General features: G+C 42.6%; 1 protein-coding gene across 1 annotated transcript in view; it reads left to right on the forward strand.

The window, feature by feature from the left end:
- mao (monoamine oxidase) overlaps nucleotides 1-27416 on the forward strand; it is a 160968-nt gene that overhangs the window by 43280 nt on the left and 90272 nt on the right. The window contains exons 2-3 of the mRNA XM_080203830.1: nucleotides 8178-8272; nucleotides 19354-19491. Of these exons, the coding sequence (XP_080059956.1) occupies nucleotides 8178-8272; nucleotides 19354-19491 (233 nt within the window). The remainder of the gene's footprint in view (nucleotides 1-8177; nucleotides 8273-19353; nucleotides 19492-27416) is intronic.

Genomic DNA, 27416 nt, shown 5'->3' on the forward strand with positions numbered 1-27416 from the left:
AATGATTAATCATGTTTTACCATCATGAAGACCACCTCCTAAGTGGCTGTTTTGGAGCTCACTGTTTCTGGAGGTGCTCGATAAATGTAATTTTTCTTTTTGATTCTGGCAAGGGTTTGCCATATTCTAGTCAATCCTGAAGACGGCCTCCTAATTGGCTGACTCTGAGCTAGTTCTACAACCTCGGCAGCTCAGCTGACAGCGATGCACATGGTTAATGTAAGTCAGGGACTGCAAGGGTGCCTCAGGGAAAAAGCACTCTTGTGGTGCATGTGATGCCTGTCTCTTTAAGACAGTATGGTAGAATTGGGTCATCTGACTCGAGGGACCAGTAGGAATTTAGACTGAGTGATACTGCAGAGGGTGAAGTCCTCTCTGGGGCAGGATACATCTGGCAGCCATGTAGTTAACGTTATAAAATCTGGGAACACATCTCCAAGGCAACCTAGAGCTGCAATTCCTGTACCTTGTTTCTCTTATCAATAAATACCTTCTTGTACCTAACAAAGTCTGAAATCTCTTGATGACGCCTGGAATGCCACAACATAGCATATTGGCGACGAGGTGAATAAATTGTGATGGCACAGACTACCTGTGGTTTGGCTGAAGCTTGGAAAAGTGGAGTTCTAATCCGGCTGCCGGTTTATGGGTGAACAGATTCAGAGAGTTGTTCAGATAGCGCCAGACCCCAAGAGGCAGAAGAAGTGACGAATCCAGTGCAGCCAACGAGTCAAGAGGATTGGAAAGAGATAGAAAATTAAAATGAAGAGAGATTAGCCTTCAGGAGCAAGGAAAGTGAAACCTGAGAAAGAGATACAAGGGCGGGTGTATTTGAAATAAAAGATATACCCAGCTAGAAGAAAGCTGTGTTTCAGACTTGGAAAGAAAAACCTGGAAAGGAGGCAGATATTGGCTGCAGTTAAATAAATACAGACACGAAAAGAGACAAAGGCAGAAATTTTACTGGCATGCTCGCCCGAGGCGCAAGATCACTTCTGAAGCATGCTTGTAAAATCAGGGCCAACATGCCAGGGAACAGCAAAATTTGGCCCAGTAGTGTGGCAGAGTGAAAAGTTGAGATTGCAGATCTCCCGATCTAAAGAGAGCCTACTGGAGGAACCATCCCCACACTGAGGGACCACAGGCAGTGAAGTCTGAAGGTTTTCAGATGAGGAGAAGTCCTCCATCTGTATTTTTTTAAATAAAGACGAAGTTAAAACTTTAAAAGTATATATTATGGTTCTGAAAGGACAGCATCAATCTCTGAGTGAAGTTAACAAACTGAATGGCACATTCGGGGGTTGGGGGGTGGGGGGAACAGACTCTCCAGCCAGCCAGGAAAAATGAGAATACTGCAGAAATCAAAGTCTTCAGACAACAAAAAGACAAGTTAACAGTCTCAAAAAGAAGGGTCCAAGAAAAAGGAGCTGTAGTTCCCACCAAAGCATGAAGCATGGGAAAAGCACAGACAGACAGAGAAAAAGGGCAGCCGTGAGCCATAAAATAAATGACAGTCTTAAAGTGATAATGCATTTAAAGTTGTACAACATTTAAGGGAACAACCACATGAAGGAACCAAGGACAAAGGACAGGAAAATTGAAGAAGACCTCATATAGAGGGTAACTCGGAAACGGAGGCCCACAAGCAACTGAAAACCTTTAAAGGGGGAAATTAAGACCTCAAGAAAGAGGCAAAGCTGGAGCTCAGAAGAAGTAGTCTGAGTCCCCTGAGAGGGAGCTACTGAGAAACCACAGGGAGGGCAATGGAAGATCCCAGGAAAAGGGAAATGGAAGACCCTAAATGACTAAATGAAGAGTTGAAAGCAAGCAAGACTCAGGTGCAACCCATCCTTTTGTATTATAATGCGAAGTTCCTTGAAGCTTTAGTAATGAACTACGAACAAACGATAAAGCTGTAATCAGTCAAAAAGTAAGACAAGCCACAACAGAAGAAATAAGACCGAAGGAAAGAAAGGAGTTGGATAAACTTCACTGAGAACTACAGCTAATATAAAATGATGTAAACGTCGGTTTCTCTACTCCAAATGCCATGCAGCCCAGCTACATAGAGGCTAAGAAAAACAACAAGTGAAACTGAGCAACAGACGTCATAGCATGGTACTCAAGAAGAGCCACGGAAATTCCATGCAATGGATGCTATCAGCTTTGTGATGGGTAAGAGAGCTGCTAATCTCAGGGTGAAGCACCTCAAGGATTTGATCCATGGAACCCATGTAGGACACCTTTATATCATCTACTGCAGGAATCACTGTACTGTAAAGCAGAACTATCATTAACCAGAACCATACTGGGAATCCTTTAGACATCCAATGGAATGCTCAAACTACCAGTCAGCTGGATTCTAAGCTGAGAAAAAGGAGGTAGACCACCATGAGAAGCTGGCTATTGGAAGCCATGCCTTTTGGCTTACAGCAACGGGGAAGGGTAGAATCCACTGGCTTAACATCACAATCACGGCATTTCAAAATTAACACTCCCAAATGCCACACCAGCAGGAAATCATGTCGGCCTGAATCACATTTAAGAAAGAGCAGCATGCAGTGATTGGATCTTACTTTGCTTGTGACTTTGAGTGAGCGCAACATACATTGCCCACTCACCAGAGCACTGCATCGATCAAAATTAGAAACAGGTTCTAAGGCAGTTTGGGAGGAGTGCATTGCTGGACTAAAGAGCCCTTTCTGGAGTGCTGTCCAACTTGTTGGTGCCACAAGAGTAAACTGAAGCCTGAGCTGAGAGAAAGGAGGAAGACCTCCTTGTGAAGCTAGCCATTGGAACCCATACCTTTTGCCACCCAGTAACAGGGAAAGGTAGAATTCACTAGCTTAACATTACAATCACTGCATTCCAGCATTAACACTCAGGAATGTGAAATTTGGGAATGCAGGCACAGTATATAGTATCCCATCAGTGAAGGACTGTCATGTGCTTTCCAAAATTAGCCATCATGGACACAGAGGACAGAGACAATTTGCTGGACCAGCGCCTGTGTAGACCCCTGCCACTCAGGTTGCGCAGTCTGAAATTTGGGTTTTCTAAAGCCCAAGTTCTAAGACCTGCAATGTTCCATCAACCATGCTGCAGCCACTGGGGTAGCATTAGCTCAGGCAAAGGCATATGCAGGATGGACACTGGACACAATGCAAATGGTTAAGTTGATTTGTGAATGGATTATGATTGATGAATTTGGTTGGGAGCATTTATTCGATGGTGGCTTTTATTTCAGCCTTGTGGTCACTGTGATGGCCCATAACAGGGGGAGAATAAGATGTGGAACGGGATTGCATTCATTTATATGGCACTCAGATAAGCCAAACACAAACAACTCGACAGAAAAAAGGAATGTGTTGTCTGCTTCTTTCTTCTCCCACTCCTCAACTGCTCCACATACATTGACAAGGACCTAGCCGTCATGATGGCAAAGTTGTGCAAAATGCTGCAGTCCACAACGTATCATCGGATGCATTCTACTGAGTACTGCAGGACTCTTTCAGAATGGTCCAGATAGTGAGGCATTGTTTAAGCCCCGGAAGGGTGATCATGGTATTTCTTGACTCTGGTTATATGCTTGCTACTTACATATGCTTGGATTGTCCACGAGAGTCAAAGGCAATTAGTGAAAGTTGGAAGGAAACCAAGATAATATAAAGATGCAAAAATGAGATGCAAGTTGCTGCAAAACTCTGCACTAAACTGAATTTTGAAAAAAAGCAAACCACAAAGCTGAACTATCTCTATATTAAGTTAGGTTTGGAAAAACAGTCGTGATAGAATAGAACAATACTTCACACGAGGAGGCCATTTAACCTATCAGATTTGTACTGGCCCTTTCAAAGAGCAATTCAATCAGTCCAAGATCCCTGCAGTTTCTACCTCAGTGAGAGAAAAACCAAAGGACCTTTGTGTATAGTGAAAGGAGATTGAATAGCCAGGGGAAAAGGGTTACCATTGTTTAATAATCATGGCAAAATAGGTTAGTGATAATATGGCTTTATTTTTTTCCACTTTTTAAATTTGTGTTCCTTCAATCAAGCCTTGGTATCAATCATTAATCAATATGGAGAAAGATTAAAGTTCATTGCAATTTCTGGCTGTGGAAATAACTCAAAACATTTGCTGAAGCAATTGCAATTTAAGCGAAAGAGCTCAAGGCAATAGGCACCACAGGAGATATTGTACATTTACTGTATTTTGTTAGGAAATTTTGTTGTATCAGTCTAAGCCAATTAACTATAATTATTTGCATTGTGCCATTGATCATGGAATAATACTGACAGCACAAATCAATTGTTACTGCAGCAGTTTGCCCAGGAGGTTACATAGACCTGCAGCATTGGTACTCTTGGTTGGGTGTTCGAAATCTGGTTTGTGATAGAAATACTAACCTTCTGTAGTTTGATTATAAATAATCCATCTTGGAGAAGGTTAGCACACAACGGAATGAAATATCCTTCGATTTTAAGTTAAGATGAACAAAATTGGATTAGGCACGAAGAGCTCATATGATGCTGTGATACATGTGGCAAATATTTAATTTCAAACTGATTAAATTTTCTCAATGAGTAGAAAATATTGGTTATCACAGAATGGTCATTAGCAATAAGAATATATTATCTACAGAGAAGATTGAGCTATAAAAGCGAAGGGTTAGATTCTCCTGCAGTTGTGGGGTTAGTGACAATGTATGGACACTAAGGGGCTGCAGTTTTCTTCGAGGCTCTCATTCACAATGCAGGGAAGTTTTTGAATGATACTCCTCTTAATAAGGAGGGAAGGAAACTCAGCAACAGCGTTGGGATTTCTGAAAGAAAGTTATCTATTATCCAGCAGCAGAAAATGCCAGGTGTTTTGAGAGCGAACAAGCATTCTCCGTTTTTCAGATGTATCTGTATCAAAGTCAAGGTGAAGAAGAAGTGAATTTGAGAATGGAAAGCAGGAAGCTACGTACGAGTAATATTTATATTGTGTGGATGGAAGTATTAAAAGCTGTTGTTAAAACTTGCCTTCTACACATTACTGGAAGTTACTCAATCGCCTCTCCAAGATGGTCAAGGCAAGTTCAGACTGGTCATACAACATTTAATTATCCAGTGATGCAGCATTCAGTTATTCCATCATACAATCTTCCTTTTTGTTTCTACATTATCTCTTGTCCTCCTGTCCTCCTTAAACCTCTTTCAAGTGGCTTTCAAATGTAAGTTGATAGGGATTCAGGACTGGCACGTTCCTGTAAGGATGAAAGTTTTGGGAACCTTGGATAACGAGAGATATTGTGAGCTGAGTCAAAGAGAAAAAGGAAGCATTTGTCAAAGCTAGGAGGCTGGGAATGCACAAAGCAAGCATGGAAACAACTTAAGCAAGGAGTAAGAAGAGCTAAAAGGGGTCATGAAAAAGCATTGGCCAGCAGGATTAAGGAAAATCCCAAGGCTTTTTACACTATACATGAACAGCAAAAGAGTAGCCAGGGAGAGGGCAAGGGAGGAAATCTATATGTGGAGCCAGAGGAAATGGGTGAGATATGAAACAAGTGCTTTGCGTCAGTATTCACCAAAGAGAAAGACTTGGTGGATGATGAGCATGGGAAAGGATGTGTAGATAGTTTGAGTCATGTTTGGGTTCTTGAGAAGCATCAAGCTAGACAAGTCTCCAAGGCCTGATGGGATATACTCCAGAATACTGAGAAAAGCAAGAGAGGAAATTGCTGGGGCCTTGAGAAAAATCTTTGTCTCCTCACTGGCTACAGGGGAGGTCCCAGAGGATTGGAGAATAACCAATGTTGTTCCTTTGTTTAAGAAGGGTAGCAAGAATAATCAGGTAACTACAGGCCAGTGAGCCTTACATCAGTGGTAGGGAAATTATTGGAGAGGATTCTTCAAGACAGGATTTATTTCCACTTGGAAATAAGTGGACGTATTAGTGAGAGGCAACATGGTTTTGTGACGGGGAGGTCATTTCTCACAAATGTGATCGAGTTTTTCGAGGAAGTGATGAAGATGATTGAGGGTAGGACAGTGGATGTTGTCTACATGGACTTTATAAAGCCTTTGACAAGGACCCTCATGACAGACTGGTGCAGAAGCTGAAGTCGCATGGGATCAGAGGTGAGCTGGAAAAGTGGATACAAAACAGGCTCGGTCAAAGAAGACAGAGTGTGGCAGTGGAAGGGTGCATTTCTGAATGGAGGGCTGTGACAAGTGGTGCTCATGTGGAGATGCCAGCGTTGGACTGGGGTTGACTTCTTACAAGTGGTGTTTCCCAGGGATTAGTGCTGGGATCTTTGCTGTTGTAATATATATAAATGATTTGGAGGAAAATATAACTGGATTGATTAGTAAGTTTGTGGATGACACAAAGATTGGTGGATTTGCGGATAGTGATGAGGACCATCAGAGAATACAGCAGGATATAGATCAGTTGGGAGACTTGGGTGGAGAGATGGCAGATGGAGTTTAATCTGGACAAATGTGAGGTAATGCATTTTGGAAGGCCTTATACAGATAGGAAATATACAGTAAATGGCTGAACCTGTAGGAGTTATTGATAGGCAAAGGGAATTGGGTGAACAGGTACTGAAAGTGGCAATGCAGGTCGAGAAGGTAGTCAAGAAGGCATATGGCATGCTTGCCTTCATTGGCCAGGGTATTGAGTTTAAAAATTGGCAAGTCATGTTGCAGCTTTATAGAACCTTAGGCCGCACTTGGAATATAGTGTTCAATTCTGGTCGCCAGACTACCAGAAGAATGTAGAGGCTTTAGAGAGGGTACAGAAAAAATTTGCCAGGATGTTGCCTGATATGGAGGGCATTCGCTATGAGGAGAGGTTGGAGAAACTTGGTTTGTTCTCACTGGAGCAACGGAGGTTGAGGGGAGACCTGATAGAAGTCTACAAGATTATGAGAGGCACGGACAGAGTGGATAGTCAGAGGCTTTTTCCCAGGGTGGAGGAGTCAATTACTAGGGGGCATAGGTTTAATGTGCGAGGGGCAAGTTTTCAGAGATGTATGAGGCAGATTTTTTACACAGAGAGTAGTGGGTGTCTGGAACTCGGTGGGGGAGGTAGTGGAAGCGGATATGGTTGTGAGTTCTAAGAGGTGTTTTGGCAAGTACATGAATGAGATGGGAATAGAGGGATATGGTCCCCAGAAGCGTAGAGAGTTTTGGTTGAGTCAGGCAGCGTGGTCGGTGCAGGTTTGGAGGGCTGAAGGGCCTGATCCAGTGCTGTAATTTTCTTGTTCTTTGTTCTTTGTTTTCTATCTCTCTATATAAACTCGCTCAGCCATTTTCATAGTCCCTATTGTATCTGCCTCCACCACCACTCCTGGCAGTTCCAGATACCTACCACTCTCTGTGTGTAAAAAAAAAACAACTTGCCCCTGACATCTCCTTTGAACTTTCCTCCCCTCACCTTAAGTATTAGACAATTCATTGACATCGTGTGTGGGATATGTACATAAGAAAAATGTGCTCGTGGAAACCAGGTTCAGATTGAGTCATCTCATGTGAAAAGAGTTGCACCTCAATCTGTGGAGATTTGGATGCACATATAGACTTTTTGCTCAAAATAAAGAAAGCAAATTGTGTGCCTCAGTTTCTGAGATGCTGAAAGAATGAACCAAAGAAGTTATGCTTTGTTTTCCTGTATCTTCTATCTGTTACGCTCGGTGTATGGTGATGCAGATTTACCAGAACTCATTAGTTAAGCAGCAATGATACAGCAGTAGGATGCAGGCCCAATCTGTTTTGGTGTTGTGGGGGTAAATTTCCTTGCCATTTCCAGTCTACTCACTATGTGGATGATGCGTCATTCAGCCATTTGTTCATACCCTGCCAATCATGACTGAGCTGTAACCTAACTTCCGTTACCATTCTTGGCTCTATATTCCTTTAATATGCTTGGCTAACAAAAATCTATTGATCTCAGATCTATAAGTATTAATGGAGCTGGTATCTGAGTTGGACCATTGCTGCACTTGTTAGCTATGCTTGAGTTCTATCAGGCTGGACACTGCCATCTTGGCTGATGAATGGAAGTGAAAACGTCCTGATGTTTTTACAAGTTTAAATAATTACTGTTCTTCTTTCCCCCAACTTTGGAATATTTTGTGAAATCGCCATGGTTACTGTTTGAAAGTCTCCACTTTGTTTTTCATCCCTTAGGTCTTTCAGCGGCCAAATTGCTAAAAGATTCTGGGCAGAAGGTGGTTGTTCTGGAGGCCCGGGACAGGGTTGGAGGCAGGACATTTACAATCAGGGTGAGTATAAACCATTGCAAGCTAACTCTCTGGTGTGTTATTATGTTCCAGTTGCCACCTTTTTAGCAAATTAAAAGTTGGTCTGGGGAGAGGTAAGTGGCAGCTTGGGTTCTGAAGTTTATTTTTCTGCCAGATCTTTAGTGGTTTTGAAAATTCTTTAAAAGTCAGACTGTTGACCCAGAGTACTGAGTACCATGTCAAAGATTCCTTTGCACTGAGTTTTCTTGGAACTTCCACTTTTTTCAAGTAGAGTTGTCCCTTCAAACCCCCTCCAAACATCCCATGATTGTCATGTCCTGGCTCAACACCGATGTTACTGATATCTTAAGTATAGAACATAGAACACTACAGCACAAACAGGCCCTTCGGCCCTCAAGTTGCGCCGATCACTTCCATACCAACTAAGCCATAGACCTATCTATAACCCCCAATCCCATTAGATCCCATATACTCATCCAGAAGTCTTTTAAAAGACCCCAGTGAGTTCGCCTCCACCACCACCTATGGCAGCTGATTCCATTCACTCACCACCCTCTGAGTGAAAAACTTACCCCTAACATCACCTCTGTACTTGCTTCCCTGCGCCTTAAATCTGTGTCCTCTTGTAGCAACCATTTCAGCCCTGGGAAATAGCCTCTGAGAATCCACCCTATCTATTCCTCTCAACATCTTATAAACCTCTATGAGCTCGCCTCTCAACCTTCGTCTTTCCAGGGAGAAGAGTCCCAGCTCCCTCAACCTATCTTCATAAGGCATGCCTCCCAATCCAGGCAACATCCTTGTAAATCTCCTCTGCACCCTCTCAATAGCTTCCACATCCTCCTTGTAATGAGGTGACCAGAACTGCGCACAGTACTCCAAGTGGGGTCTGACCAGGGTCTTATAAAGTTGCAGCATTACCTCCCGACTCCTAAACTCAATCCCTCGATTAATGAAGGCCAGTACACCATATGCCTTCTTGACCACATCCTCCACCTGCGAGGCCGATTTAAGCGTCCGATGGACCCGGACCCCAAGATCCTTCTACTCTTCATCACAGCTAAGACTCCTACCCTTGATATTGTATTCCTTCATCCCATTGGTCCTGCCAAAATGGACCACTACACATTTATCTGCGTTGAAGTTGATCTGCCACTTCTCCGCCCAGTCTTGCATCCTATCTATGTCCCGCTGCAACTTCTGACATCCCTTCAGACCATCCACAACACCACCAACCTTCGTATCGTCTGCAAACTTACTAACCCATCCCTCCACTTCCTCATCCAGGTCATTTATGAAAATGACAAACAGCAAGGGTCCTAGAACAGATCCCTGGGGCACTCCACTGGTGACCAACCTCCATGCAGAAAAAGACTCATCCACAACCACTCTCTGCCTTCTGCAGGCAAGCCAGTTCTGGATCCACAAGGCAACAGCCCCTCACCTTCTCAAGAAGTCTTGCATGGGGGACCTTATCAAACGCCTTGCTGAAGTCCATGTAAACCACGTCTACCGCTCTTCCTTCGTCAATGTGTCAGTCACATTCTCAAAGAACTCAACTAGGCTCGTAAGGCACGACCTGCCCTTGACAAAGCCGTGTTGACTAAACATGTATGGCTGCCTTGGATCAGGACTTCCCTGTTGTAATGTCCTTTAACTCTGGAGTTTCTGCATTCCTTTTTCTCTCTCTCTCTCTGCTCAGTTTGGCAATACCTAGAGGATCAATTCCTTGTTAGAAGTCCTCCTTTCTTCAGGAAACAAAATTTCAACCAGTTGCTGCTCCCCTGTTCTGGAGTCAAATTGCTGTAAACTACAACTAAACACTGAACCACATCCTACTCACCAGTGTAATTAAATCCTGGCTGCCCTTATCTCCTATTGTTTCATCTATCCTTTAGTTTCTTCATTCAACACATTGCTAAACTTCCTTCCCACTTCTATCGAGACCAGTCACCCAATGTTAAAGCTGAAACGAGGCATGCAAGCTGCCTTCTTAAATACTTAAATTAGGAACCTGCCTGTTGAGAATGAATAGTCAAAAGTCTGACAACACCAGGTTTAAGTCCAACCATTTATTTGATAGTAAACTCACTAGCTTTTGAGGGGTTTCCCTCTTCTTCAGGTGAATGGAGAGTTCTGGCCTCAGACAGAGCATATAAAGCACAGACAGTTTAGAGATTACTGATTAGAATGCGAATCTTTACACCTAACCTGCTGTTCAAGTCGTAAAGTGGCCGACAATGTGAGTGGAAGGAGCACTGATCACGGGTTAAAGAGATGTGTATTGTCTCCAGACAGTACAGTAAGTGAGGTTTTGCAAACCCAGGCAAGTCACGGGGGTTACAGATAGTGCGACATGAACCCAAGATCCCTGTTGAGACCGTCCTCATGTGTGCGGAACTTGGCTATCAGTCTCTGCTCAGCGACTCTGCGCTGTCGTGTGTCGTGAAGGCCGCCTTGGAGAATGCTTACCCGAAGGTCAGAGGCTGAATGCCCGTGACCACTGAAGTTTCGCCAACAGGAAGAGAACAGTCTTGCCTGGTGATTGTCGAGCGATGTTCATTCACCCGTTGTCGTAGTGTCTGCATGGTCTCCCCAATGTACCATGCTTCGGGACATCCTTTCTTGCAACGTATCAGGTAGACAATGTTGGCTGAGTTGCAAGAGTATTTATCGTGTACCTGGTGGATGGTATTCTCAAGTGTGATGATGGTATCCATGTCGATGATCCGGCATGTCTTGCAGAGGTTGCTGTGGCAGGGTTGTGTGGTATTGTGGTCACTGTTCTCCTGAAGGCTGGGTAGTTTGCTGCGAACAATGGTCTGTTTGAGGTTGCGTGGTTGTCTGAAGGCAAGAAGTGGGGGTGTGGGGATGGCCCTGGCGAGATGTTCGTCTTCATCAATGATATGTTGAAGACTCCGGAGAAGATGTCGTAGCTTCTCCGCTCCGGGGAAGTACTGGACAACGAAGGGTACTCTGTCCACCAGGGGATGGACAGCCATGGGGACCAAATTTGCACCTCAATATGCCAACATCTTCATGCACAGGTTCGAACAAGACTTCTTCACTGCACAGAATCTTCAACCGATGCTGTACACTAGATACATCGATGACATTTTCTTCCTTTGGCCTCATGGTGAACAATCACTGAACCAACTATATGATGATATCAACAAATTCCACCCCACCATCAGACTCACCATGGACTATTCCCCAGAATCGGTTGCATTCTTGGACACACGCATCTCCATCAAGGACGGTCACCTCAGCACCTCACTGTACCGCAAGCCCACAGACAATCTCACGATACTCCACTTCTCCAGCTTCCACCCTAAACACGTTAAAGAAGCCATCCCCTACGGACAAGCCCTCCATATACACAGGATCTGCTCAGATGAGGAGGTTTGTGACAGACACCTCCAGATGCTGAAAGATGCCCTCATAAGAACAGGATATGGCGCTCGACTCATTGATCGACAGTTCCGAAGCGCCACAGCAAAAAACCGCACCGACCTCCTCAGAAGACAAACACGGGACACAGTGGACAGAGTACCCTTCGTCGTCCAGTACTTCCCTGGAGCGGAGAAGCTACGACATCTTCTCCGGAGTCTTCAACATATCATTGATGAAGACGAACATCTCGCCAGGGCCATCCCCACACCCCTACTTCTTGCCTTCAGACAACCACGCAACCTCAAACAGACCATTGTTCGCAGCAAACTACCCAGCCTTCAGGAGAACAGTGACCACAATACCACACAACCCTGCCACAGCAACCTCTGCAAGACATGCCAGATCATCAACATGGATACCATCATCACACTTGAGAATTCCATCCACCAGGTACACGGTAAATACTCTTGCAACTCGGCCAACATTGTCTACCTGATACGTTGCAAGAAAGGATGTCTCGAAGCATGGTACATTGGGGAGACCATGCAGACGCTACGACAACGGATGAATGAACAACGCTCGACAACCACCAGGCAAGACTGTTCCCTTCCTGTTGGTGAACACTTCAGTGGTCACGGGCATTCAGCCTCTGACCTTCATAAGAACATAAGAAATAGGAGCAGGAGTAGGCAGCATTCTCCAAGGCAGCCTTCATGACACACGACAGCGCAGAGTCGCTGAACAGAGACTGATAGCCAAGTTCCGCACACATGAGGACGGTCTCAACAGGGATCTTGGGTTCATGTCGCACTATCTGTAAACCCATGACTTGCCTGGGTTTGTAAAACCTCACTTACTGTCCTGTCTGGAGACAATACACATCTCTTTAACCTGTGATCAGTGCTCCTTCCACTCACGTTGTCGGCCACTTTAGGACTTGAACAGCAGGTTAGGTGTAAAGATTCGCATTCTAATCAGTAATCCCTAAACTGTCTGTGCTTTATATGCTCTGTCTGAGGCCAGAACTCTCCATTCACCTGAAGAAGAGGGAAACCCCTCGAAAGCTAGTGAGTTTACTATCAAATAAACCGGTTGGACTTAAACCTGGTGTTGTCAGACTTTTGACTGTGTTTACCCCAGTCCAACGCCGGCACATCCACATCATGACAATGAATAGGTCACTCGCTGTCTGACCCCCAGCCCCGCCTACCCTATCTCCGTTAAAACCAGAGGTGGGCTTGCCCCAGGCAGGTTGTGTTCAGATTTGGAATTTCTGAAGTTTTAACTTCCCACCCAATCCAAACCTACCTGTTTTGGGGTTTAAAATTTTCCCCACTATTTCTGCAGCCTTCATCCTCTTTATCAGTTTTTCATTTTCACCTTTTAATACTCACAATGTGAGCAAAATCAGCACCTCTTCCATCCTGCTTCTTCTGGTATTGTGCCCATCTTGGCATCTTCAAACCTAAGGGTCATGAATGTGTCGGGTGCAAAGCTGCTTCACTAATTTTAGCTGGATGATAGTCAGTGTAATTGGGCCTCGTTTTGCTCTGCTGAAACCACAAACTACTCCAGGATCACCCTGGAGAGCAAAGATAAACTCCTCGGGACATTTTCTGCACTTCTGTCTCCTTTCTCTGTCTCACTTCTTATCTATGTAACCCTTCCCTTCCCTTGGCCCCATCTTTTTCACATACCCTCCACCCACCATACAAGCTTGAAAGGATGAGTAAAAATTTCTCCAAATTCATTACTGTTGCATGAGGGGGTTCTTGAGGTCAGAGCTCCTACCTCCCTTCGGATAACCTGCAATTTGGAGGCTTCCTGACCACAGTTTGTGCTGTTAATGGTGCTTCAAACATCATTCATCCTTCTTCCTAACTTTGAAAAAGTGTTGCTGCTTTTAATTAGTTGCAATCTTTTCAAGAACAAACAAGAACTGCATTTTCATCCCTTCCATTGTCAGTAAATCTATCAGGAGTTTTATTAGTGCTCCCAAACTTGCTTGACATGGCAGAGGAGAGAGTCGGGAGAAGAATTGCAGTAGGTTAATGATGGATTTGTATCTGGATGTATTTCAGTTTTGGTGCTGACGACACCAAGAGACGGAGCATTCAGGGCATCACATTTTTCTTTATTATCCTTCTGAATACCAATTTCTTTGAGTTTCGTACCAACCATTTTTGCTGTCATTTCAGAGTCTGACTAAAAACATTTCTCCTCCACAGCCATTCATTTTGCCCTTATCACTTTTGGAAAGTTTATAACTTCCATCTCTACAGTGCTTCTGGGTGGTTCATATGGAAACTGTAGTTATGAATTGATATCTATGTCACAATCACTGGATTGCAGATACTTTAATGACACCATCTCAGGTTGTAGCCAGAAATTGCATCTCAATTTTATACTGTACTAGTAGCTTAGCCTGTTTAAGTCAATCAGCAGAAAGCTGTACTGCAGTCATTTTGATCCCAATCTGATCCCAATTCGGAGTGTCATGATAATAGAGTGATTGTGGTAGTGGTCTCCTGAATTGGCAACAATATGGTACATTTTGGACTTCATGGGACCAAAGGGTCAAAGGTAGAATAATTTGCAAGATTGCAAATGATCCTCTGAGAGAACGACTTTTGAGAGAAGTGGATCTCACACAGGAGAATGCAATACATATCTGCAGAAACAACAAAATGCCAGATTAAACAGATGAGGGAAGCTGTTGAACTGCACATGCTTAAGCAGTTACATGCAATTAAACAAAAACAGCACTGAGGAAAAACAATTAGCCTGAATGTAAAAAGAACAAAACTGCTATTAAAACATTTAAATGCAGTTGATGTAGCACAGAGCACTTATTATGTAGTTGTCCAGCCTACCAAAAGCAGTTTACAAACTGTAATAAACTGAATCGCGTTGCTAAGATGCATAAATCAAAGAAGGTGCGCACAATTTCAGATGATGACGCAGACCAGAATCTGAATTTTTCATTGGTGCGATAATAGCAAATTCAAAAGAAGACAAATGAAAGGTTGGTTAAAAAATTGCCAGCATGGTGAATTTTAAGCTTGACATAGCTGTAAAGGCAAATGTCAATCCCATAAGCTTGTATCATAAGATAAGCAAAGGAAAACAATTAATCAAAACAAAAGTGTATCTATCCATTACACCGGTGAAGGAATTGCTGCAGAAAGCTACTGCGAAATTAGTGAATTACAGAGAACGGTCTCTAACACTTCCATTTTTTCGGGTGGAAAATGATACAACGCCCATTCTTGGAAACAAAGCTTGTGAAAATCTGGTGTTAATCAAGAGAATAATGACTATCACCACTGATGACACCCTGAATGAGTACAAAGATGTGTTCCATGGAATTGGTTGCCGAAAGGAGTACACACCTTCAAGATTGACCAAACCATGACAGCCAAAATCCACCGGCCCAGGAAAATATCAGCAATGCTGAGAGAGCGACTGAAAGCAGAGCTGGACAGAATGGAGGAACTTCACAACATCAATTGCAATTGGATTAACCCACTTTGTTGGTCCCTCAAGTTTCTTACAGGAAAATCAGATGGCATTCTGCGAGTCTGCCTGTGTTCCAGAAACCTGAACCAGGCAGAACAAAGACAGCATTATCAGTCGCCTACGGTAGAAGAGATCACATGTAAGCTGGCTGATTCTAAATACTATTCATCTTGTATGTGAGTTTAAGCTTCTGGCAGATCAAGCTGGATAAACACAGCTCCTAGCTCTATACCTTCAACACACCATGCGGACATTACAAGTTTTTACGTCTACATTTTGGTATTAACTCAGCTCCTGAGATGTTCCATAGAACAGTGAAGCAGCTGTTTAAGGGTTAGAGCTTGGAGTTAGTGGACTGGTCAGTATTTAAAAACTCTGCAACCAGCCTGAACGAGTACACCACTACAGTAACTGACTTCATCAGAAAGTGTGTAGAAGACTGTGTGTCAAGAAAGCACATCCATGTGTTCCCCAACCAGAAATCATGGATGAACAGTGATATCCACTGCTTGCTGAAGGCCAGGTCTGAGGCATTCAAGTCAGGTGACACTGATCTATATAAGAAGGCCAGAAACGATCCAAAGAGATCCATCAAAGATGCCAGAAGACAGTGCAGCTTCACACGCTGACAAAGAACTTAGCTGAGTCTGTACCCAAACTGGAACCGACTGAAAGCAGTGCCACCCAGAGTGAACTGAGCAAACTGGCTGGCCCACACATCGCAGTGGAGCCCCTTCTGCTGTACAGGACAACTGGAGCTTCGCTGAGGAATTTCACAAAACAGAAGGAATTCTTTTTAAGCAAGAAAGAATAATAATTTCTGCAGTACTGAGGAAAGAAATGTTACATACATGAAAGTCACCTCGGCATAGAAACACACAGGAGGAGAGCTCAAGATGTAGGGCCTGGAATGGAAGCACAATTTGGGGAAATGGTGAATGTACATGTAGTGTGTCAAAAGCACAGTAAATCTCAACAAAAAGAACTACTTCAACTACACAGTGTTCCAGAGAGGCTCTGGCAGAAATCTGGCATGGACGTGTTCACATTTGACTACAGTGAGTACCTACTAGCAGTAGATTAATTCTCAAAGAGTTTTGAGTCTGTGCTGTGGAGAAAGGACAGTAAGAATATCACTGTAATAAATCATTCCTCAATCAGTTTTTGCTCACCATGGCATACCTGAAGTGCTCATCTCAGACAACCATCTGCAATTCTCAGGCATTGAGTTTACAAATTTGCACGGGACTGGGAGTTTTGTCACACTGCATCGAGTCCCAAATATCCACAATCCAAAGGAATGGTGGAATGATATTAAAAGCCTATTAAAGAAGGGGAAAGCGGATGGAAAAGACCCCTCCCTGGCTCTGCTACATTTCAAGAATATTCCATTGAAGGGAGGATCATCTCCTGTGCAACTCCAGATGGGAACAGACTAAGAAAGTTTCCAATTGCTATTTCCACAGTCAGTGAGCTACAACCTACAGGAACTTCTCAAACTGCAGAAGCAGTATTATGATCGAGGAGCCCAATCTTGGTCTGAACTGAACATGGGAAAGACAGAGAGGACTCAGCAGGAAGGGATCTGGAATCCTGCTGTTACAGGAATCACTGGAGTGCCAAGTTCTTACATTGTGCAGACTCCAAATGGACAACAATACAGGAGAAATCGGAAATTCCTCAGAGAACAAATGAAGCATGACCCTGCTCTGAGCCAGAACATGTAGTTGAAGATCAAGAACCAGAATTCACCAGTGAAGCAATAGATAAACAGACAAAGCCTTAGAGTCCTGAAAACTGTCTAAGGAATGAAAGGTCCCTTGTCCTTAAAATCATCTCTGTCACCATCCAGAACATCCAGTAGAGGAATTGTAAAAACAAACAGATTAGTAAAAGGCAAAACAGACTGAATGAAACAAAGTATGAAAGAATTGAGGACCAACTTGAGTGGACTACACTCGTGGTCTATTTTAAAATCTGAAGTTTTTTTTGTTTAATGTCCTGATAGTAGGGTGGTTGTGGTAGTGATTTCCTGTGTTAGATCCAGTAAGGTACACTCTGCTTCATTGGACCACTTGGCCTGTGGGGTAAAGATCAAATGGCGCATTTAAGTGCAGATTGTACTTCATAGGGCCACCCAATCTAGGAGTCAAAGGTCAGACAGCACATCTAAGTGTAGGTTGTAATGAGGCTACAGATGTCTTACAGTTGTGTGTTCCTGTCCTATTATTAAGAAAGTTAGTTTAAAGTAATGGTGTCAGTCAATCTGCATCATAAAAACATGATGCACGGGTCTTCCTCACAAAGCCAATTTCTAAGCTGTCAACCTCTCTCCTTAAATATAATTTCTAACCTTACAATTCCATTGTCTAAACTTAATCTATTTACGTATAAACCAGTTGACCAGGAAAGTCTCCTCACAATTGCATTCACCAAAGGACCTTTAGTCCCTTTCCCTCAACCCTTCCAGATAAAAGGTCTCCATTAATGTTTTCCCAGCTTAAGGAAATAATTTTCACAGATATATATGTGCGCACACACAGATGGCCTTCATTATAGAATAACAATTTTCCACCAAAATATTTAATAATTAACATATATATTCACACACTTGTTCAATTTTGCTTCTTCAGTTAAAATAGATGCCAAAGGACTTCATGACCCCTTCAAGATTAGCAGAAGATACATTTATACCTTTTCTGTCAATTATGCTTTTGGCTATTGGACCTGCTGAATTTTATGGCATATTCATTTTTCCACCTTAGTTTTCTCATTCAAGTTTGATGCTATTATATGTCTTTATAATCTTCTCCATAATGTCCAATTTTGCACCTAGTCTGACCCCTCGGTCTACCTTAATTGGTCTGAAGATGTTGATTTACCATCCATGGCTGTTCTCAGCCAGGGAAATACAGCTTTAATTTTGAATGACATCACAGGAACCGTTTTATTTCTTCTCGCCATTGTCGAGATTTGGTGGGCTCACATTGCAGTTATAGAGAAGTTTTGAATTACAGTAAATATCATAGAATCATAGAACCCTACAGTGCAGAAAGAGGCCCTTCAGCCCATCGAGTCTGCACCGACCACAATCCCACCCAGGCCCTACTCCCATACATTATACCCACTAATCCCTCTAACCCTCGCATTCCTGGGCACTAAGGGGCAATTTCTTAGCATGGCCAATCAACCTAACCTGCACATCTTTGGACTATATAAGTTTGGCCCAGCCAGTTACGTTCCTAAGCTTGGAACGTAATCATTTTTTTATTCTACTTTGATTTCTCTTTAGCATCTCTTGTTTCATTCACACATAGTCGTCAAACATTTAGGTGCCATATCTGGATCTGAGCAGCATTCTTCAAACCTGCTCCTTATAACAATTGATCTGCCAGCGCTACCAGATTATTGCTCTACATTTAAAAGCTCATTTCCAGCATTCTTTGGAGTTTGCTCGCCCTTTTGCACTACAGCTCGGTCCATTGACTCTGCTTTGCTTTTGATCAGGCGTTGTAATGGACCTCCACACATATACGTCAAGCCTGTTTACACCGCAGAGTGGATCTTTCCTCTGCCCTTCAGCCTCCATGCTTGTAATCGCCAGCTGTATATTTGGGATCTTCAATTTAGGCACACCTCTCTGAGGCCAGACTGCAATTTCTTTACTTTTTCATTCTTAGGAATTTTGGGGTCTTTCTCCTGCTGCCACCATATAACATCATATGTTGTCGCTTGAAAACGTCTAGAGGCTTACATGGTCAAACAATAATTGTTTATTAATAACACATAACTCATGCATACATACAGGATTCAGTGCTGTTTTTATGCCAACTTCTAACAGACACACCACTACACTCTACCACTCCCATATGACTCTCTACATCATAATGTGAGTGGTACTCTTTCCCCAATCCCATGTCAACCCTTATAGTCCCAAACATCCTAATTCTGCATATCCTTCGAGAACCAAAGTAATAAGTGTAGCTGTAACTAGATTAAGTTGCTACTGAATGTGTTCACTTCATGCACTTGCAGGGTTTTACATGCTAATTGTAATTACACGCACAGCCCAAACTGCCCGAAAGGCTTACAAATTATGACAGCCTATGCAGCAGGGCAATGCTATGAGATTATTAATTGTATCTTCAGCAGAATTTTAATTGCATCACTTTTTTACATTTTTTTGCCAGAATAACAATGTAAAGTATGTGGACCTGGGTGGAGCTTATGTGGGTCCAACTCAAAACCGAATCCTACGCCTGTCAAAGGAGTTGGGCTTGGAGACCTACAAAGTGAATGAGGTTGAGCAACTAGTGTACTACAGACAGGTAAGAAAATGTTAGGGTTTGAGTTGATCCATTTTGCTGCAAATAATGCTTCTATAAACATGAAACGCTGTATCATCCAATTTACTGTATTTGCCAATATAGATCTTCCAATATGGATGTGAGATGCCGGATACTGGATGTTGTTACAGATGCAAAGTAAACTTAAAATACTGGTTACTTCTGAGCTTCAAAAATCCTGGATCAAACTGCGTGACCACAGTCTATAATTGAGATTTTGGTGTGGATATGGGCCGGAATTCTCCGCTGTCGATGCCAGTGAGAACAGAAAATTTGGCGCTTGGCCAAATCTCCATTCACAGCAAAGGGACTGGAGAATCCCAGTCGCTGATGAGGTTGGAGAATTCTGGCCATGGTATACTGTTGCCATCTTATAAAGGTATATCATCAAAGTTATCGTGAGCTATACAATGGGACATCGTAGTTAGATGGATAGTAGAATGAATGGGCTCTGTGGAAACAGCAAACCTGATGCTTTGGGGGAGTTTTTTTGCCTTGTTCCAAGGTTTTTGCAACATGGAGTGTTCACTCATTTATTTTGGGTTTGAAGGTAGTGCCTACAATGTTGGTATATTTATTGAAATAATATATCTTAAAACGTTTTCTAACTTTTACTAAGAATTCTATGTTTATAATTGAGTTTAAAGTACTTATGGATTTAGCCTGCCAAGTGTAAAGATTATGAAAAAATAGCCAGTTATAAATATTCAATTGAACTTGGGCTATGAACATCAATTACTTTCCAAGATCCATTCCAACCTACCCAAATACACAATCCTATTTGGTTAAAAAATAAGGAAGGCTGTATTATAAATAAGTGCAATATATTTAGGCATAGTAATTGCTTTCTATTTGTGAGAGGCACTTGGTGCTTTCTGTCAGTCTTTTACTACGGCAGACACAGTTAGACCTATTAAATAAAGTGATAAATAACACACTCAGATATGAAACAAATGGGATGAAATTCAGTCTGTACAAATTGAACTCAGGACAGCAATGTGTGTCATGCTACATCAGAGTTCAGCCTCCCCTAATCAAGTTCAAATGGGGACTCAACACGAAATGGAGCAGTTTAATTTTAACTACTCCTGCACTCCTTGCCAATCAAGCAGAGAGCTAAAATTAGTGAAAGGCAGTCAGTTTGCCAAAGAACTTCTGCATTCTCCAAGCGCTAGGCAATTCCTGAATGTACAGACCTGAAAAGGACTACTTCATTCCATCCAGATTTCAAAAGGAGCATACACAGTTTCACCTGTAACCACTCACTTCCTTTTCTTGCTGAACAAGTCTTCAGCTTCGCTTTAAAATAACTGATTTTATCAGCCTCAATTTCCTCCCTGAGTTGTTCATTCCAAATATTCAGCAAATGCTACCTGAAATAGTGGATTCTAACAAAGTTTTTTTTAAATTTCTTTGTGGGACACGAACATTGCTGGCTGGGCCAGCATTTATTGCCCATCCCTAGTTGCTCTTGGAGGGCAGTTGAGAGTCAACCACATTGCTGTGGCTCTGGAGTTACATGTAGGACAGACCAGGTAAGGATGGCAGATTTCCTTCCCTAAAGGACATTAGTGAACCAGATGTGTTTTTCCAACAATCGACAATGATTTCATGGTCATCAGTAGATTCTTAATTCCAGATTTTTTTTATTGAATTCAAATTCCACCAACTGCCGTGGTGGGATTCAAACCTGAGTCCCCAGAACATTAGCTGACTTTCTGGATTAATAGTGTAGTGATAATACCACTAGGCCATCGCCTCCCACTAATAAAGTTTGCATGTTAATGTGTTCATGCTTTAAGTTGATAATTAGGAGTAGGTGTCCCCAACTGGGGAAGGATTAGACCTTCATTACAAGTGTATAAAAAGGTGTTTACGTTCAACTTAACAAGAACTGGAAGGGTCTGTGGGCGTGATTTTACAGGCTGTTCATGGCACATTCCTGCTGCAGCGAAGTCACAGAATTTGGCACCCAGCCAAATCTCCATTCATGACAGCGGGATGGGAAAATATAGACTGGAATGTTCTGGCTATTCACACCGGTGGAGTCTTCCAGTCCCGCTGACGGCACACATCTACCACAGGTTTCCTAGTGGTGGGTGGGTGAAGTCAATGCGGAATCCATTGACAGCAGCCTCCCACTGCGAGAAACATACTGTGTGGAGGCCAGAGGATCCCATCCTGTGTCTTCACTCTGCAGATTTGGGAATAGTCTTGTTTTAAAGTAAAGATTGGCTTCAGACTCATTATTTCTTCTACAGTCAAGTATTGGATTTATCTTGACAGCAGAGGATGGTCAGTAAGCTCTGGTGATTGGTTATGGAATAAAACATTTTGCCTCTGTCCTCTGAGGGGGACAAAAGAAGAAACATAAATTCCAGTAATATTTGTAAATCGGGAGGTGAAGGGGAGAGAGGAACTTGGTGAAATTACAATCATTAGAGAAGCAGTACTGATCAAAATGATGGAGATGCGGCTAACAAGTCTCCGGGTCCTGATGGACTCCACCCTCGAGTCTTAAAAGAGGTAGCTGATGAGGAGATGCCTTAGATTCTGGAAATGTTCCAGCAAGCAGGAAGTTAACAAATGTAACCCCTGTATTTAGAAAGAGAGGGAGGCAGAAAACAGTAGGGTCAGTTAGTATTGATGCCTGTTGTGGGGAAGGTGTTGGAATTGATCTTGGAAGATGTTATAACTGGGCACTTGGAGAAACTCAAAGTAATTTCATAGCGAGGGGGATTGAATACAAAAGTAGGGAGGTCTTGCTGCAGCTGTATAGGGCACTGGTGAGGCCGCAGCTGGAGTACTGTGTGCAGCTTTGGTCGCTGCACTTACGCAAGGATATTTTGGCCTTGGAGGGAGTGCGGAGGAGGTTTACTAGGCTGATTCCGGAGTTGAGGGGGTTGAACTATGAGGACAGGCTGAATAAATTAGGCTTGTACTCGTTAGAGTTTAGAAGAATGAGGGGAGATCTCATTGAGACGTATAAGATGTCGAATGGGATGGATAGGATAGAGGTGGAGAGACTCTTCCCGCTCAGAAAGGACAGTAGGACTAGGGGACACAGCCTCAAGATAAAGGGGAGGCGGTTTAGAACGGAGTTGAGGAGGAACTTCTTCACTCAAAGGGTGGTGAATCTCTGGAATTCTCTGCCTGTTGAAGTGGTGGAGGCTGCCTCACTAAATATTTTTAAGATGCGGGTTGATGGGTTTTTGATAAGTGAGGGGATTAAGGGTTATGGGGAGAGGGCGGGAATGTGGAACTGAGACATGACAGATCAGCCATGATCTTATTGAATGGCGGGGCAGGCTTGAAGGGCTAGATGGCCTACTCCTGCTCCTATTTCTTATGTTCTTATGTTCTTATGATAGCATAGTTTAATGAAAGGAAAATCGTGTTTAACCAATTTGTTACAGTTCTTTAAAGGCTCTATGGGTACTAGAACATAGAACATTACAGCGCAGTACAGGGCCTTAGGCCCTCTGTTGTGCTGACCTGTAAAAAAACAATTTAAAGCCCATCTAACCTAACTATTCCAATATCATCCATATGTTTATCCAATGACCATTTAAAAGCCCTTAATATTGGCGAGTCCACTACTGTTGCAGGTAGGGCATTCCACGCCCTTACTACTCTAGGAGTAAAGGACCTTCCTCTGACATCTGTTCTATAACTATCACCCCTTAATTTAAAGCTATGTTCCGTCGTGCTAGCCATTACCATCTGAGGAAAAAGGCTGTTACTGTCCACCCTATCTAATCTTCTGATCATCTTGTATGCCTCTATTAAGTCACCTTTTAACCTTCTCTCAAATGAAAACAGCCTCAAGTCTCTCAGCCTTTCCTCATAAGATCTTCCCACCATACCAGACAACATCCTGTTAAATCTCCTCTGCGCCCTTTCCTATGCTTCCACATCCTTCCTATAATGCGGTGACCAGAACTGTACGCAATACTCCAAGTGCGGCCGCACCAGAGTTTTATACAGCTGCAACATGACCTCATGGCTCCGAAACTTAATCCCTCTACCAATAAAAGCTAACACAACATATGCCTTCTTAACAACCCTATCAACCTGGGTGCCAACTTTCAGGGACCTGCACATGGATACCAAGATCTCTCTGCTCATCCACGTTACTAAGTATCTTACTATTAGCCCAATACTCTGTATTCCTGTTACTCCTTCCAAAGTGAATCACCTCACACTTTTCCACATTAATCTCCATTTGCACCTCTCAGCCCAGCTCTGCAGCTTATCTGTGTCCCTCTGTAACCTGCAACATCCTTCTGCACTATCCACAACTCCACCAACTTTAGTGTCAACCACAAATTTACTAACCCATCCTTCTATGCCCTCATCCAGGTCATTTATAAAAATGACGAACAGCAGTGGCCCCAAATCAGATCCTTTCAGTACACCACTAGTAATTGAACTCCAGGACGAACATTTCCCATCAACCATAACCGTCTGTCTTCTTACAGCTAGCCAATTTCTGATCCAAACTGCTAAATCACCATCAATACCATGCCTCCGTACTTTCTGCAATAGCCTACTGTGGGGAACCTTATCAAACGCTTTACTGAAATCCATATACATCACATCAACTGCTTTACCCTCGTCTACCTCTCTGGTCACCTTCTCAAAGAACTCAATAAGGTTTGTGAGGCATGACCTACCCTTCACAAAACCGTGTTGACTATCCCTAATCAAATTATTCCTTTCTAGATGATTATAAATCCTATCTCTTATAAACCTTTCCAAAACTTTGCCCACAATAGAAGTAAGGCTCACTGATCCATAATTACCAGGGTTGTCTCTACTCCCCTTCTTGAACAAGGGGACAACATTTGCTATCCTCCAGTCTTCTGGCAGTATTCCTGTAGACAATGACGACATAAAGATCAAAGCCAAAGGCTCTGCACTCTCCTCCCTAGCTTCCCAGAGAATCCTAGGATAAATCCCATCCGGCCCAGAGGCCTTATCTATTTTCACACTTTCCAGAATTGCGAACACCTCCACTTATGAACCTCAATCCTGTCTAGTCTAATAGCCTGTATCTCAGTATTCTCCTCAACAACATTGTCTTTTTCCCGTGTGAATACTGACGAAAAATATTCATTTAGCGCCTCTTCTATCTCTTTGGACTCCATGCACAACCTCCCACTACTGTCCTTGACTGGCCCTAATCTTACTCTAGTCATTCTTTTATTCCTGACATAGCTATAGAAAGCTTTAGGGTTTTCCTTGATCCTACCTGCCAAAGACTTCTCATGTCCCCTCTTGGCTCTTCTTAGCTCTCTCTTTAGGTCCTTCCTGGCTAACTTGTAACTCTCAAGCGCCCTAAATGAGCCTTCACGTCTCATCTTTACATAAGTCTCCTACTTGAAGACCAAGTAGGAAACTTACCAAGTACTGTACTTGGATTTCCAGAGGGCATTTGATAAAGAGCCACATCAAAGCTGAAAATAGAAGCTCATGGCAGGGGATAACATAGTAGCCTGAATAGTAGATTGGCTGACTGGCAAGAAAACAGAGCATCATAAATGGTCTTTACTCGATCGAAAGATGTGACAAGTGGAGTCCTGCAGAGCTTTGTGTTGGAGCCTCAATTTTTTTACAATTTATATCGCTGACTTGGATGAAGGGAGTGAAAGCATGGCAGCTAAATTGGAAGATGGAAAATTGGAACATAAAGATAGACAGGAAAGTATGTTGTGAAGTGGACATAAGGAGGTTGCAGACAGATATAGATAGGTTGTGACAGTGGGCAAAAATCTGTCAGGTGGAATATTATGTGGGAAAATGTGAAGTAGTTCACTTTGGCAGGAAGAATAAAAAGCAGGGTTTTATTTAAATGGAGAACAGCTACAGAATTCTGAGGTGCCGAGGGATCCAGGCGTGCTTGTGCATGAGTCACAAAATGTTAATCTGTGGGTAAATCGTATAATCAAGAGGATAATGGAATGCTAACCTTTATTACAAGTGAAATTGAACAAAAGAGTAAGGATGTATTGCCTTAGTTATATAAGACATTGGCAAGACTGCATTCTGAACACTGTGTTTACTTTGGTCTCCTTAGTAAGAAGAGATGTAAATGCATTAGAGGTAGTTCAGAGGAGGTTTACGAAATTGATACCTGGAATGGGCAGATTATCTTATGAGGATAGGTTGGTCAGACTGGGTTTGTTTCCAGTGGAGTTTAGAAGAGTGAGGAGTGACTTGATTAAAGTATATAAGATCCTGAATGGTCTTGGCAAGGTGGACATGTGTTAAGGGATTTTGTGTATGGTTTGTTTCATTTATGCTAAGACTTCATTTTAAGATACTTCTGCCAATGCAATTACATTTAAATGCTAAGCTTAAAAATATAACTAACATTTGACTGTATTTTAAAACTCAGAAGGCATGCTGGATTAGTTGCATTTTTGAAAAGTACAATGCCAGCAAAATGGGCTTTTCGTAAGCCAAACAAAATTTTTCATCAACAACATCTGCAAGGCCTGTTTCTCCAAGTTAGAGAAAGGATGTGCAAAACAATTTCAATAACAAAGATGATGAATGACATATATTGTAGTTTCAGTTTTGTGTTTGCAGTTCAGTTCAGCTTTCTTATTGAGTTCTATATTCAAGATCAGTACAGGGCTGGCAGAAAAAGTCAGCCTCTCTCTTTCCTCCTCCTTTTCGTTTTTGTAATGATTTCTGTTCGATGAAAAAAATTCATTTAAACTCTGTGCTAGTGCTGCCTTCGCTTATTCAAAGGAATGAATGGACCCTACAACGTGGAAAGGATGTTTCCTCATGTTGGTGAATCCAGAACCAGGGGCTATTGTTTTGAAATTAGTGGTCGCCCTTAAAGGACTGGACTGAGGAGATTTTTTTCTCTGAGGGTAATGCAACTTTGGACCTCTCTGCCTCGGAAGGAGGTGGAAGCCTGATTATTGAACATTTTTGAGATAGTAGTCAATAGATTCTTATTAGGCAAGGGAATCAAAGATTATTGGGGGCAGATGGGAGTGTAGAACTTGAAACTCAAACAGATCAATCATAATCCTATCAAATAGCAGAGCAAGGTGGGGGGTGGGGGTTGGGGGGAAATGTCCTACCTCTCCTATTTCAAATGCATGTTCAGATGTTCTGAGGCCTGTTGTTTTAGGAACATGCAAATAGCAAGTGATACACTCTCAATCCAGGAATTTAAGCACCTAGTCTAGACTGACAATCCATTATAGTCGTGAGGGAGTATTATACTACTAGATGACGTGAGACGTTAAACATCTGTTTCTCAGATACTAGGAGCATGCTGCACTCTTTCAGGTTAGATGTTAAATCAAGGTTCAAGGTATAGGCTGATGTAAATTATCCCATGTTTTTAATAACTGCAGCGGGGTACCCTCTTTCCACCCTGACCAATGTTTAAATCATTTACTGCATGCAGGATTTTTCTGTGCATAAACTATTGTGTTTCTTAGAAAACTATGACTGTACTTTGGTTGTAATACCACAGAAAGGTGACCATCTTGGATGCTAATTCATAAGGCTGCCAATCATTTTAGGGCCAGTAATGTACAAAGGGCTGACTGTGATTGAATGAATCCACATTGGGTTTGGCTTGGGGTATTTGCACAGTCTGTGATACTCATTTTGCCTAAACCTAGTCTTGCTGTTGACTGTCATTTGTAAAGGATGTATTTGTGGTTTGGTGTGCTTCTTCTTGAAGGTGTTTTAGATTCCTGCTACAGTTAGGACAAGATAGAGTGTATATTTGTGCTTTATGATGTTTGGGGACTAATTTAATCTATGTATGGTGAGAGTGCTTCTCTTGTAGAGGCTTACTGTGCCAGATGACCTTGCAATGTAAAGCAGTTTTGATTTGATTTATTATCGTCACATGGATTGATGTAGAGTGA

Source organism: Carcharhinus amblyrhynchos, chromosome 15 (genome assembly GCF_965287045.1).
Source record: "Carcharhinus amblyrhynchos chromosome 15, sCarAmb.v2.hapA, whole genome shotgun sequence".
NCBI lineage: Eukaryota > Metazoa > Chordata > Chondrichthyes > Carcharhiniformes > Carcharhinidae > Carcharhinus > Carcharhinus amblyrhynchos.